Below are 15,399 nucleotides of genomic sequence, written 5' to 3'. Positions count from 1 at the left end.
AGCTGGTTTCCTTTTCTTTCCTATTTATCACGTGAGGCCACACGTATCCGTGCTTCCTTGTTCTTAAAGCCTAGAGGCAATCAGGTGAGCTGATCATTTTTTCTTTTTTCACATTTAAAACTGCGCATGTGCTCCTCCTGTACAAAGATGGCGGCGGTCAGTGAATCATTCGGCTGATTCCGGCGGCGGCGTGTTCGCGACGGTGTTCCGCTGGTGGTACCGCGCAAGAGGCTGGAACCACCAGCAGTTTCCATATTGAGATACCCATCACTTGGGTGTCCCAATATGGTGGTCGACGAACTTCCGCCGCTTGGAATTGTGGGATCCGGACACATCTGGACGGAACAGGATGTGAAGACATTACAAGGTAAGTATATTATAGATAGCAGCAGATTGAGGGTAAACAGTTTGACAAACACATTGAATAGAGCAATGCTTTGCAGCTCCGCTCAAAGGGCTCGATTCATGTGACTTTTGGCGGAGCTTGGGCGGGAAAAAGGGTGTGGCAGGGTGGTACGCCATGGCTCATCTAATTCATGGCAAGCTGTGGCGTTCCCTGCTCCTGACAACTCAATCCAGTCACTGACTGGAGTAGATTTTTGGTGTAGCGCACAGAGGCATATGCCATTCATTAGATGCGCCAGATTAGTGAAGAGGCCTGCACTTATTCATTAATCAGGAGCGTCTGACTCCAGCAAGCCCCCTCAAGACCAGCATGAACGGTGCCGGTCTTCATGAATCGGGCCCAAAGTGTTTACAGTAACAAATAACTGATCTTTGGGGATGCTAAGATAGATTTTTTTAAATGTTTTGCCGCAACAACCTTGTTAAAAATCTGTAAACCATTTTAACCTAAATTAAATGAGAACAGCTAATGAAGAGGTGTTTTCTTTTTTCCAACCCATTGTATGTGACAGAAAAGAGCAATGTAGGAATGATCTTTTTTTAGCATTTATGTTCATGTAGCCTTTAGACCCCATACATATTAAACTAATGTTGTCTGAACCCGCCGATATAAAAGGGTTCGGCCGACAGTCTAATGTGTATGGGGGTGCCAGCTGATTTATGGTCTAAAGAGATGCCGATCCCGCATGTCCGGTTTTGAACAGCTGATCGCAGTGTTCTCCCCATCTCCAAGATCCTATCCCAGTATGAAGTAGCTGTAATAATATTAGCAAATATCTCTAATTAGAAATGTAGTCTAGTTTTTCTGATTTGCAATGTCTCTTTCCTCATGTGCAGACATTGCAGGATCTTAGGTATCCATGGTTACGACCACTGATATAGTAACAGCTTGTTGCTAGTGGTCGTAACCATGGATACCTAAGGTCCTGCAATGCCTGCACATGAGGAAAGAGACCGAGCGCATCAGAAAAACTAGACTGCATTTCTAATTGTTGGTATTTGCTAATATTATTATTCTTACACCTACTCCTTATTGGGATAGGATCTTTGAGATGGGAATACCCCTTTAAGCCTCCAGCCGACCTGTCAGTTGGTGGTTTTCTCATAAGAGAACACAGGAGCACTCGGTTGAGTGAGCGCTACTGTGTATGGGAGAGTCGGCTGAGATGGCTGTTTGCCTAAGTGTTGTTCAGCCAACAGCCATAATCTTGTATGTGTGGCCAGCCTTAGGAGACTCTGTAGGGAATCTGTCATCAGATTTTCGCTGCCCTATCTGAGAGCAGCATGATGTAGCGACAGATCTGGATTCCAGCAATGTGACACTTGCTTTGCTGGTTGCTGCAGTTTTATCTGCCGCAGATCTAGCAAGTCTCTAAATGCTGAGCTCTGTATGACCCTGATCACTGATTGTCAGATTTCTGTGTACACTGTGCATAGGTAGAAAGCTGCCAATCAGTGGTGGCAGTGGGATTACACGGAGTTCATCAATAGTGTTGAGCGAATTTGTTCAGCATTTCAAATTCGTGTTCGGGGTTCCGGCTTGTTCGTGCCAAAAAAATCGGCTCCGCCCATGAACATCCCTGATTTACCACGCTGTCACGCAGATGTTATCTGCTTGACAGCGTGGCAAATCAGGGTTGTTCGTGGGTGGAGCTGATTTTTTTGGCGCGAACAAGCTGGAACCCCGAACCTGAATTTGAAATGCTGAACAAATTTTCTCAACACTACTCATGAATATGGAGGACATCAGCCGGTTTACTAGTCCTCTAGTGATCTTCTGCTGATGATAAAACAGTAATTTTATCAAAACTACTGCAAACAGCCCCTTAAGTAACACATCGCTGGAATCAGGGTCTCTGTCTCTACATTATGCTGCTCTCAGTTTAGATGGCAAAAACCTGGTGACTGATACTTTTTCAAGGGAATCTGTCAGCAGGTTTTTACTATGTAATTTGAGGGCAGCATTATCTAGGGGCTGAGACACTGATTTCAGCGATGTGTCACTTATTAGGCTGTGTGCTGTTATTTCAATACAATGAGTGTTTTAGCAGCTGGAGATTATTATTGTCTAAGTGCCCAAGTGTATCCTGTTCCAACTTTGCTCCCAGTACTGATTAGCAGCTTACTGTCAATATACAAGGTACGGGTGTGGGTGAGGTTGGCTTTCTAAGCTCTGCTACATCTAAAAACTCTGTATCACTACTGCTGCAACTGAGCAGTAAACTAAGTGACACATTGCTGGAATCCATTCAAACGCATATTTCTCAGGGACAGCGGAAGGGTCTGGAAAGGTCAGAATAGTGCTGGACTTGTCTTTGAAAGAGCTACATGTGGATATAAATAGTTTAGGGGGCAGGGGTGATAAAATCCTGCTGACAGATTCCTTTTAAAGATGGGCCCTGGTCTCTGCTACCTGATTACCTAGATGAAGCTTTGATTTTTAATGCATCATAGTTATGTGACATTTTTTGTGATGTCATGGTAGTCCTGGAACTCAAATAAGAGGTGCCCAAATTCAGCACCAGCCATGTTTTCTGTGGAGTAGGACACTTTTTAGTTGTATCTTAAAGGGTAAGTGCTTTTATATCTGGCAGTAGATGTATAGGTGCTTAGTCCCCAATAAACACGACATCATTTTTTTTGTTGTTGTTGAGATCTGATATACCAGTCTTGAGTAATGCAAATCAGACTGGAAGTTCACTGGTGCGGGTCAATGTATTGGGGAACAAGCACCTATACAGCTACCTCCATATGTAGAAACGTGCCGACCTTTAAACTTCCCTTCAGTACTTCATAGATGATAGCGACTGGTGTTATCTTGCATTGTCCCATCTACTACAGACAATGAACTCTGTGCTTCTGCTGTTGTAAATGCCCCTCTTTTGTTTGATGTGGTGTTAAAAAAATCATTTCTTTGAAAGCATGTTCCCTAAATCCATCTTCCATATTTGTTATTGAATCTACAGTTGTCAGTTTTCTGCGATTTACAGTGGTCGGATTACTATTGGGAAGTGTAGGAAAAGACATTTGGTCCTAGAGCCTTCACGTGTACTTAGATGTGGGAATATTGTAAGGAGTTTCTTCTGTGTGTTGCTCGGTTAGGTGGTTTCTTTCCTTGTATTTTTTGGACTTCTCGCTGAAAGTACAGAAGGAATCTGTCAAGGTATTTGGTGTCGGTGGCAGTAATGTGTATTTTCCAGCTAAGCAGCATTGTCATCCAGTATGTATGTGTACATGGATTACTGGTAGACTCCTCCTTCCCTCTTACTGGAAGCCTCTGAACTTGGTTAAATGTGGAATCAGGAACAGGCATCTCCCTGCTTTCTGTTTTGTCTACTCCCAGGCTCTGCACAGCACACAGCAGAGGCTATTGTCCTCCCCGCTTATTGCTACGTGAAGGGCAGGCCACATCCTGAGCACACTCGCTGGCGATCAAGTGCACGCCAAGGTTCACAGCTGGGGGGTCCGGGACTCTGGGTGGAACATTGCTGGTAAGCTATAGCCTCCGAAACTTCTAGTCTATTATAATTGTGCTTCTTATTATGTCTGTATGTGGGGTCCCTACACTTCTTGATTTCTTCATCCATAAGAGAATAAACAGTTCATTACTTCTAGCAGTTTACGTCCATCTGTTGTTAGATATTATTTTGACTGAATAAAATGAAAACTGCTTTCTAGCAATTTAATGATAATTTCTTGTGTATTAGTGCCTCAGGGCGCACGATGGAAGAGCAGCAGAGTTTGCCTGGCCGCATTTATAGCCTTGTTTACTAGGCCAGCCATGCACAGAGGTGTGACTATGGGAGGATCAACAAAATTCAGACTATGATGGCATGGGAGTGAGGGAAGCAGGAGAATATTTGTATAGGTATATCATACATGCTGACAGTGACCAAAATCAGTATGCCATAGCCTCCAAAACGTCCGCCTGTGATTGTGTATGTCCCTACTAAGGAACTTTCCATGTGACAAAGTGAATGCACAGCTCTTGTATGGAGGCTGCTTCTATGGTTCCAGATTGTGGACGTGTAGGCACATGTGCCACAGCTTGGTGTGTTTAGGTTATTTTTTTGAAAAAAAATTTTGGCCAAAATACGTTTTTAATATTAGAGTAGGGACTCGCAAAACCGTGAGGACCCTTGACGATGGGTTGCGAGCTTACGTATTTTGGCCAAAATATCAACTAATGCCTCATATATGATATTTTTTGCACTTTTTTTTATCTGCCAGGGCACGGCCAGGCCCAGTAATGGTGACCTTGTGAGTGGGGGCTTCACAACTCTGCGATGCACGGATAGGGTGCCGGGCATCCCGCCTAGTCGAATAGTAGGGGCGTGTTAATAGGATGCTGGCTAGGCACAGTGCCGCGAGTGTGTGAATTGCACCCTACTGCAAGTTTCATCTGTGTGCAGTTTTAGTGCTGGGTAGTCGCCCCTCCAGTGAGAGTGAGTGAGGGCGATTGTTCATTAGCATTCTGCACCTGTGTTACCTCCTTCTAACAAAAGGGGGCCGGCCGTGTCCTGGTGTGCATTTTTTCTTGAAACCTTGGCTGGTGAGTACCATTGCCTTTTGCTATTTTCTAAAAATTCTGTCTATTGTTCTGGCTATGCTGTCTCTCTTCTTTCTTACTTACCCTGCACACTTTCCAAGCTCTTTCACAAACTGTATGTGACATGTCAAGGAGTGTGGCGTGTGCGCAGGATAAGCGGGAGGGAACCAAGCGGTGTCACATAAGAGCTGTAAAGGAGTGCAAAACAAGCCATGACAGTACACATTCTCATTCTGCGCTTCTTCTTGGCTCTTATGTCACATGTGAGCCACCACTGTATAGGACCGCAGAGTGTGTAAGGGGGTACATACAGTATATCACAAAAAAAATGAGCACACCTTTCACATTTTTGGAAGTATTTTATTCTATCCTTTAATGGGACAACATTGAAGATATGACACTTTGATACAATGTAAAGTAGTCAGTGTACAGTTTGTATAAGGCTATGTGCCCACGATGCAGAAATGCTCCGGATTTTTCCTGAACGTTTCTGCATCTCCCTGGCAGAAAAAACGCATGCGGATTGTACATGCGGATTGTACATGTGTTTTCCTGCCAGGGACATGCGGATGTGAAGCGTTCTTCACATGCATTTCCGCATGCGGGTTGACAAGCGCTTTCCATGCGATTTTAGCATCACTTGGAAAGTGCTTGTCAACTTGGTCACACTATATAAATCCATGCAAACGGCATGGATTTATATAGTGTGACCTTAGAATGTTTAAAAATAAAAACAATAAATCTATACTTGCCTTCCAATGACCCCCACAGTCTTGCTTCGCTACGTCCTGGCTGCCGGCCGGTACACTGAAGGACCTGCCGTCACATGACTATGACGTCAGCGCAGGTCCTTCAGTCCACCGCGATCTGCCGGCAAGGGAGGACGAGCGCAGCGGGGGCCATCAGAAGGTAAATATAACATTTATTTTTTGTTTTATTCTTTTTTTCACAGGTTCTATGGTACACGGGTCCGGAGTAGAGTCTCCTCTCCTCCACACCCGGGTACCATCCGCACATTGAAACGCGTGGAATGCGCATCTACATATGCAGTGATGCGTAATCCATGTGTTTCAATGCAAGTCAATGGCGGCGAAAACGCAGCGCTTCCGCAAAATAATTGGTAGTGCTGCGTTTTTTCCCGCAATGATAATCCACAGCGGAAATTTCCTCAGCATATGCACAGCACATGCGGATTATCATTGGGGACCATGGCAGACCTTCTACCATGCGTGTTTTAAGCGTTTCTGCAGTGTTTTTGCTGCTGCGGAAACGCTTAAAAAACGTATCGTGGGCTCACAGCCTAACAGTGTAAATTTGGTGTGCCCTCTAAATAGCTCAACACATAGCCATTAATGTTTAAACTTTTAGCAACAAAGTGTGTACACCCACAAATTAAAATTGCCAAATTGTGCCCAAAGTGTCAATATTTTGCTTTTTTGCTTGGCCACCATTATTTTCAAGCACTCCCTTAACTCTCTTGGGCCTGGAGTTCACTAGAGCTTCACAGGTTACCACTGGTGTCCTCTTCCACTCCTCCATGAAGACATCATGGAGCTGGTGGGTGTTAGAGACCTTGTTCTTCTCCTGTTTGAGGATGCCCCACATTTGCTCAATAGGGTTTAGGTCTGGAGATATGCTTGGCCAGTCCATCACCTTTGTCCTCAGTGTATTTAGCAAGGCAGTGGTCTTCTTGGGGGTGTTTTCGGGGTCTTTATGTTGGAATATTACCCTGCGACCCAGTTTCTGAAGGGAGGGGATTATGCTCTGCTTCAGTATGTCACAGTACATGTTGGCATTCATGGTTCCCTCAATGACCTGTAACCCCCCACAGCCTGTAGCACTCATGCAGCCCCAAACCATGACACTCCCACCACCATGCTTGACTGTAGGCAAGACACACTTGTCCTTGTACTCCTCACTTGGTTGCCGCCACACATCCTTGACACCATCTGAACCGAATAAGTTTTTCTTGGTCACGTCAGACCCAGACCACAGGACATGGTTCCAGTAATCCATGTCCTTAGACTGCTTGTCTTCAGCAAAGTGTTTGTGGGCTTTCTTGTGCATCATCTTTAGAAGAGGCTTCCTTCTGGGACGACAGCCATGCAGACCAATTTGATGCAGTGTGCGGCATATGGTCTGAGTACTGACAGGCTGACCCACGACACCTTTACCCTCTACAGCAGTGTTGGCAGGACTCATAAATCCATTTTGAAAAGACAACCTTTGGGTATGGCACCGAGAACGTGCACTCAGCTTTTTTTGGTCGACCATGAAGAGGCCAGTTTTGAGTAGAACCGGTCTTGTTAAACTGCTGCATGGTTTTGGCCACTGTGCTGCAGCTCAGTTTCAGGGTGTTGGCAATCTTCTTATAGCCTAGGCTATCTTTATGTAGAGCAACAGTTCTTTTTTCAGATCCTCAAAGAGTTTTGCCATGTTGAACTTTCAGTATGAGAGTGTGTGAGAGCTATAACACCAAATTTTAACACAACTGCTCCTCATTCACACCTGAGACCTTGTAACACTGAACCACATGACACGGGGGAGGGAAAATGGCACAATTTGGCCATTTTCACTTAGGGGTGTACTCACTTTTGTTGCCAGCGGTTTAGACATTAATGGCTGTGTTGAGCATGGTGTATGAGTCTCCTCCCTCCAACATGCAATGCCTGGCTTGTCACTCTCCACAAGGAGAAATGTTGCACTTAGATCCCAGTCTTAAGCCTCTCACCCAGCCAATTCAGATCAACATACTTTGCACTGATGAGGGGCAATACCCCGAAACACACTGTCTGCAAGCTGAGATTCTGATTTGGCTTTTATCCAAAGTCCTATATCAAGGATTGTTAAAGGGTCGATATTGACTTTTCGGATTGCTACTTTCAATAGGTGGCATTAGAGTTCTAGTCCTCTTCCTCTCTGAAGAGGCAATTTGCAGAGTTTTACTTAGAGGACACACCAAATTTACACTGTTATACAAGCTGTACACTGACTACTTTACATTGTATCAAAGTGTCATATCTTCAATGTTGTCCTATGAAAAGATATAATAAAATATTTACAAAATTGTGAGGGGTGTACTCACTTTTGTGATATACTATATAACATTCTCTCAGCCAAAGACTAAGCTTGGTAAGGGGGCTTTCCTGCATAAGGTGCAAGAAACAAGCCTCACTCCCTGATATGTGATGTCCCAGAAGGGAGGGGGAAGCAGCATCAGTGATCTGAAGTCACATGGACTAGTTCTAAAATCACATAAAAGGGATATGAGGCTTTATAGTTTTGACATTCTGTGGATTTAAAGTGCAACTGTTGTTTCAGGAGAACATATGAACAACAACTGTAATGTCCTGTCTCCTTAACATGAAAATCTGTACCCACTGAATACAGATTTTACCCATGATTTCAGAGTGAAAATTCAGTCCAAGAGCAGATAGATTTCTCTGATCAGATATATTACAAAGTTGTTGTTTTTTACGTGTACTATTTTGATTTATGGAATAAAGTTTAAAACAACGGCTACACTTTAAATACATTTTATCTGCTCTGGAGTAGTCCTTTGATGAGACAACTCCATTCAAGGAAACTCCATTAAAGATATTAGTGGCCTATCCCTAGGATTTGTCACCAATGTTCAATTGGTAGGGGATGGCAACTATGACCATCACTGATTGCTAAAAAAAACCCCAGTGGCAATGATATGAAATAAGCACAGTGCCATTTTTGGGTGTCTGTCAGTGCGTCCAGTGTCATTGGTATCACATTTTCATAGTGTTGCTGTTACTTTTCCAGCAATTTCTAATATATCTGACATTGCTGGCATCAATTACCAACATCTGATGAGTAAACCTCTTTAATTTGTCTCTGCTGTGGTGAACTTTACACTTTAAATATAAGGATTGTTGACAAAGATGGACCTTTTTGAGGGAAATTTCACATGAATAGTCACTATGTGAGTGTGTGGCGTCATTATCTTTCTGTTACAGTTTGCTCTCCAGTTTCTGATGAAATCGATCCATTTTCCTCACCCCTCCTTTCTAGAGCTCCGTGCTACAAGATGACGCAATGGAACCAGTTACAACAGCTGGACACCAGATACCTGGAGCAGCTGCACCAGCTCTACAGTGACAGCTTTCCTATGGAGCTCCGCCAGTTTCTTGCACCATGGATTGAGAGCCAAGATTGGTAAGATGGTGTTGCTTGAATGGAGCCGCTAAAGTGTTTCTATACACACCTCTTTTACCAGTCATGCCCCCTTGCTATTGGCTGAAAAATGTTGTTTTATTGCTTTTGTCAGTTTACAGTCACATAGATTTCCCGTGTGTTGTAAGAATAATTCTGGATAACCAGGAGCATGCACCCTGTATGATAAACCAGTGCTGGCGTCCGTTTCACTTGTTCCAGTCCGTTTCAGTAAAGAGCTGGCACATACAGTGCCCCAGGATTTTACTTTGTAAGTCTTGTTGCCTGGCGGCCTCTTTCTCCGGGTAATTGGGCAGGAATGTGACCTGGTTTTAGTATTGTAGCTCTATGTGCCAAGCTCTTGTTACATATAAGCAAAGAACAGACTCCAGCTAGTAGTTACTAAAGCAAAGAAAACAACACTTGTCCTCTTGATTTACTGCAGCTCCGAAATTCAGGGGCTATAAAGTGAAAGTATTTGCAGTCAGCTAAGGAGCTGCAGCTATTTAAAGGGGAAATCCTGATGTTGCAGGTTGTTAAAAACCATCTGCAGTGGTCTGAGCTCATTGTCCTAAAATGAAGAAACCCCTACAGTGCTTAGGTCCCATAGCATTGAAAATACCTAGCACTCCCACCATTATAAGTGTAACTTGTGATCTGCTGCCTGGCTTTTTAAATGAATCCCTGAAACACGCAGTCATTTATTTATTTTTTCTCGCGTTCCTTTTTTCCATCCCTTCTTGAGTGGTGAAAAAACGCCACTTTTTTTAGTTTAGTTTTCAGTGTTCACTATGCAATAAAAATGGCTTGGCAACATGATCCTAAATGTCAGTACCGTTACAGCAAAAAAAATCATGACTTTAAGGAAAAAAAAATTGGTTTGTGTCGCTATTTTCTGAGATTGACAGTGGCATCTAAATGGTTAAACAGCAACGATCGGAGCTAGCTCTGGACCGCTGCTGTTAGAGACTGGTACTGGCTGTATGACACAATCTGCGCAGTGTCTATGGAGTGGACTCTGCTCCTGAGCCCGCTATATAAAAGTGCACCCGATCTGTAAAATCACAGGTCGTTAAAGGGCTGGTCTGAAGGCCAAAGAAATTTTCATCTAAATCCCCATCTATTTAGTGCCGTAATCAAAACTAATTTCTAATATCCTTGCAATAAAACTTCCCTATCTACACTATCTAGCTGGTATTATATTTTTTTTCCCTATTTCCTGTATGATGATGCTTACTGGGGCGGCGCTGTTCTCTGCACGATGCTGAGTATCCTGACACCGCTCCCAGACAGTGTTGCCTACCACTGATCAGAGCAGGGACTAGCCCAGTCCCTGAATCGGGACCCTCCGATGACGCTTCGTTTGAGTATCCCATTATGCCCTGGGATTCTCAAACTAAGTGTAATCACACAGGAAGTAGGGGGAAAAAATACAATAGCAGTTAGTGTAGTTAGGGAACAGTAGTGAATTTTTAATGCAAGCATATTAGAAATTAATTTACATTACGGCACTAAATAGATAGGGTTTTAGATGAAAATTTGTTTTGCCTTTAGACCACCCCTTGAAGGGGTTAATATAGAGCCCTCTCATTTCTCCATGTAAGGTAGAATGGGTGATCCAAAGTGGTGTACGAAACCTTCCTAAGACTAAGGGCCACTGATTGGCTGCAGTGGTCACTAATATCTCCAGAAGAGAAAGTGAGGAGACTGAGGTCCGATAGGCGAGTATATTATTATGTTTTTTTCTTTCTTCTGACCACCTTGGGCCTATTTTTAAAATGGAAAAAGAGGGGGACAACATTAAGCTGGACATACATTGGAGATTTCAGATACCCGGTTTCTGGACGACTCGTTGTTTTTGGGTGGTCTCTGAAGGTCCTGGTCTTGGATGGCGAAACCAAAAGGTATATCGAGAACTTGTACAAAAAAATGACCGATTAATCACTGCTGTCATCTTTGATCTGGTCTGGACTTCCATTGATGGGATGTAAATATATTGCAGGCCGTCGGATCAACTTTTTAACTGATACAGGTCTTCGGTTGGCATCTCTCACACTCGTCGTGAAAAGATGCTGCTGATAGGCAGAAGATGATCTAATCGTCCTAGTCGGGTATCAAAAATCTCTAGATGGTCAGTTTTTCACTTACCCAAATTTCCTTTTTGTGGCAAATGTGCCTGAGATCAGCACTTGGGGCAACATTTACAGTGTTTTACTACTAACATTAAAATCACAGTATACATATTTATATTATAATATATGTATGTGTTTCCAATTTAAGAAAACCCTTTTCCCCTAGTGCAGTTTGGTGTAAAAATCAACAGATTGTGCTTCACTCACCTTCCCTGGGACCAGTGCTGAGCCATGTCCATTGCCCTTGATTTTGTTTGTCTGCAGTGCTGATATCACATCAACAGTGCTGCAGCCAATTGCTGAGCTCAGCGACTCTCAGCCACTCATGCCATCAATTACTTCTCTCGTGCTGTCAGTCACAATGCTTAGTGACTTGTGCCGTCTACATCTGTAGAGCCACTGAGCTCAGTGATTGGCTGCAGTACTGTTGATATGAAGTTAGCGGCGAAGGCAAACAGAATCCAGACAGCGGTGGAGACCCTGCACTGGACCTGGGGAGGGTGATTAAAGAACAGTTTTCTTTCTTCCTGAAACTCCACCTGGGGACAGAACTTTACTGAAACCGGAAAACCCCTTTAACACCGATATAGTGGGAGTCTCCTGATAAATCTCCAATTCCAGAAAGCACCTTGTGTGAACGGAACCTTAGTTTTCTATTCCGCTGTCAGTTGAGCTTATTGCAGAAGAATTTCCAGAGTTCTAAATTGCCCAGTAAATCTTCCAGCCATTGTATATTTGTACTAATAGTTTATTGAGCACAGTCAGTAAATCCATCATGGCCACCTGCTGTTGTAATTACCGATCCCGCGGTATGTTGCCAGATAAATATGTCTGTAGCCTCTTGTCTGGGAAATAAAAATGACCCCTAGCTGTGAATAATTATTAAATATGTGAGTGCAATATTCTATAATCACGCTGGTTGTTGTGCAGGGGTTTTGCTGCCAGCAAGGAATCTCACGCAACTCTGGTTTTCCACAATCTTCTGGGAGAGATAGATCAGCAATACAGCCGCTTCCTGCAGGAATCTAATGTCCTCTACCAGCACAACCTGAGGAGGATAAAGCAGTTACTGCAGGTAATGCCAGCTCACGGTCTACTATGTTTTACTTCCCAGGTGACTCCTGCCAACGCTTTCTGGCACGTCTCGTGATTGCTCAGGGCTCGGTCTGCTCTCAAACTATAGTCCACCTCATCTAGAATGTTAAAGGACCCGTCCCATCTTGGACAACCCCTTTAATATTGAAACGTCCTCCCTCCAGACTTCAGGCTATTAGCTGATTTTGCCACATTAAGCCGCTGACGGCTAGATAGGAGTATTGATTTATATGTAATAAATGCTGGACCAAGTCCACTGTATGTTAGCGTTTGTCCACCCTGGAAGGGAGCGAAGGAAGAGGTGAATCCCTGTCAGTGATGTAAAAATGCCCCAATATACCTGATTGGCATAGCTATCTCGCCCTGCTAACTTTGTACCCGTTGGTGTCAAGAATTGATTCCACCTCCCTTCGGCCAGTTTCACAGCAGCTGGATTAGTCTTGCACAGTTTTATCCACAGTAGATGAGTAGTCTTTAGCATATTTCTTCATTATCCTTGCTCCAGCCGCCTACCCCCATCCTCCTCGCTTCCTTCCTTGCTGCAGTGTTACTTCTGCACCTCCTTGTTGAACCTGAGCCAGCAACTCCTGCAGAGACATAAATTCCTGTCTGTTACAATGTGGACAGAGGGGCTCCCACAGCCCCCAGCAACACGGCCAGCCTAATAGATGTGGAAATAATGCTGGAGAATCTGTGGCGGCTTCCAGCTATGGACAAGTATTTTCCATCGCTGACACTCCCTTTGTTAGACTCTGTAGCTTCTATATCCCTGCTATAAGGGTGTACAAATTTATGACCATAAACTTAGGGCTGCCAATACAGGAATGGTTTCCAGCAGTTGCTTCATATTTTCAGCTAGCTCAGAGATTGCAGGATGCATTATGAAGCTTAAATACTGCACTTTATGCAATTTACTATAGGCCGGTGATTGTCAGCCTGCGACTCTCTCTCTCTGTTGGAAAAACGACAGCTCTCAGACAGCTCCTCGACCCTAAGATGAAAGGGTGCACTTCTGCACAGTGGCCCTCCTGGGCATCTGCTAAGTGAGTGTGTCTGTGCTGCATCTCCCAGCATGGCATCTGGGCATACTGTGAAAAATCCTTGGGGTATGTTCACACGATGCATTCCCTCTGCAGCTTTCTGAATCTACAGTAAAACCGCATCGTTTTTGCTGTGATTTTAAAAAATTGCTGCAAAAATGTGGCAAATTTATCACAATGTCGGAAATTCGCTGCTGGAGAACAAAGTGCAATTGCATGGTGTTGACTTACTTGAAGTAGGCTGTGTGACCCCTTTATCCTGCAGTTTGAAGGGTCCTGAATATTAAAAGCCCACCAGACAAGAAGTGGTTGCACTTCCTTGAAAGTTGCTATATTTAACATGGTGGGAAAACTCCCTAAGATAACCTGTCACATTGTGATTTGCGGGCAGCATTTCATAGAGTAGGAGGAACTGAACAGATTGAGATATATACTTCTTAGAAAATATTCAGCATAACTTGTATTTTATTTACTCCTTGCTCATTCTGGGCTGAGTCGTCAAGGGGGTGGTCCTAATCAATGATTGTCGAACACTGATTAGGACCACCCCCTTGACTGCTAAGTCCAGAATGAGCAAGTGAATCTCTTACCACAAACTTGTATATCATGCTAGTCACCGCCTTCTGCCCGGCCCCATGCTGACCACAGGCTGCACAGCATGTATGAACTGAGAGGTCAAATATCCTTTTCATTATATTTCCTTTAAATTCTTGTGAAATTTGTTTTTGCAGAGCAGATACCTGGAAAAGCCAATGGAAATAGCACGTATTGTGGCCAGATGCCTGTGGGAAGAGGGAAGGCTTCTCCAGACTGCTGCCGCTGCTGCTCAGGTTGGTGTTGACGCCAAGCATGTCTGTGTGTGGGCAGCGCTGTCTGATAAGTCACTTTTCTTTACAGCTTTCAATGTGTTGTGACCTTGAGCATTTGGTAAAGTAGAATACAAGGGGTGTCTTCTTTTCATTCTCCCTGTCTAATCCTCCTAACATTGCATAATGGCATCGCTACCATAGAGACAGCACTGCCATTGTCTGTATGGCAGCCCTGATCTACTGATTAATCTGACGTATTGTGTATGACATCTCTTATCCACCTACACATACACTTCGCAAGTACATGTCTGTAGAAAATAGTCATCTCGAGAAGACGTATGGGTTAAGTATTTACAGTGATAGCAAGTTTACATGGGGGATTTTCCTTCTTTTTTTTTTTCTAGCGTTATGTGGGCTTTTTTTATTACGTTTTTAAAAAATATGACCCCCATCATTGCAGCAGCCACTGATACATGCTTATCCAAAAATTAGTAGTTGATGCAGCACTTTGATCAAATGTAAAAAACTGTATTTGTATCCAATAAAAACCACATGACAAAATGGCATTTTAAATCAGAGGAAAACATCCCAAATGATAAAAAAAAGTTGTTTGACTCTTTTCAAAATGATACTTCTTACCCATAAGGTTATGAGTAAGAAGTATCACTTTGAAACGCGTCAACCATAACTTTTTTTTTTAAATCTTTTTAGAATGTTTTCCTTTGATTTAAAATGCCATTTTGTCATATGGTTTTTTTTATACAAATAAAGTTTTTTTGGGGTTTCTTTTTATATTTTATCGAAGTGCTGGATCAACTACAAATTTTGGGATTGTCTTTGCTGTGGAATTGGGATCCTTTGCACTCGTTGGATACGTGAGACTGTTATATTCTTCTTATTCCACTGAGAAATGTTTGCATGCAATGGTATTCAGGTCATTGGCCTGAGAAACCTTATACTGTAAAATTTGTAATGGGAGCCCATAAGTAAGGGGCTGGAAAAAGTGTTTCCATAAAATTTGCTGCTGCTGTACAAAAATATCAAAAAACAACATATTTTTTAGTGTTTTAATCATCCTATTCACTGAAATCAAGGTAATTTGTTAATTATGCTGAGCAGTGTAGAAATAAAAAAAAAAAAAAATCAATGGTTTAATTGTAGGGTATTTTTTTTTTTATGCCCTTCAC

General features: G+C 43.2%; 1 protein-coding gene across 3 annotated transcripts in view; it reads left to right on the top strand.

Annotated features, from left to right (window-relative positions):
• The window catches only part of STAT3 (signal transducer and activator of transcription 3), a 95,238-nt gene that overhangs the window by 37,783 nt on the left and 42,056 nt on the right, over window positions 1–15,399 (top strand). For 2 of the 3 annotated variants that reach the window (XM_073683565.1, XM_073683564.1), the window contains 3 exons: window positions 8,996–9,139; window positions 12,199–12,343; window positions 14,135–14,233. In XM_073683565.1, the coding sequence (XP_073539666.1) occupies window positions 9,012–9,139; window positions 12,199–12,343; window positions 14,135–14,233 (372 nt within the window). In that variant the 5' untranslated portion in view covers window positions 8,996–9,011. Of the gene's footprint in view, window positions 1–3,748; window positions 3,897–8,995; window positions 9,140–12,198; window positions 12,344–14,134; window positions 14,234–15,399 lie in introns of all 3 variants that reach the window. The other variant, XM_073683566.1, reaches the window with a different exon arrangement.

Source organism: Phyllobates terribilis, unplaced genomic scaffold, assembly GCF_046119375.1.
Source record: "Phyllobates terribilis strain yellow unplaced genomic scaffold, ASM4611937v1 Scaffold_5__5_contigs__length_657084704, whole genome shotgun sequence".
Taxonomy (NCBI): Eukaryota; Metazoa; Chordata; class Amphibia; order Anura; family Dendrobatidae; genus Phyllobates; species Phyllobates terribilis.
Note: the sequence above shows the minus strand (reverse complement) of the source record. Positions and strands in the feature narration are given on the sequence as shown.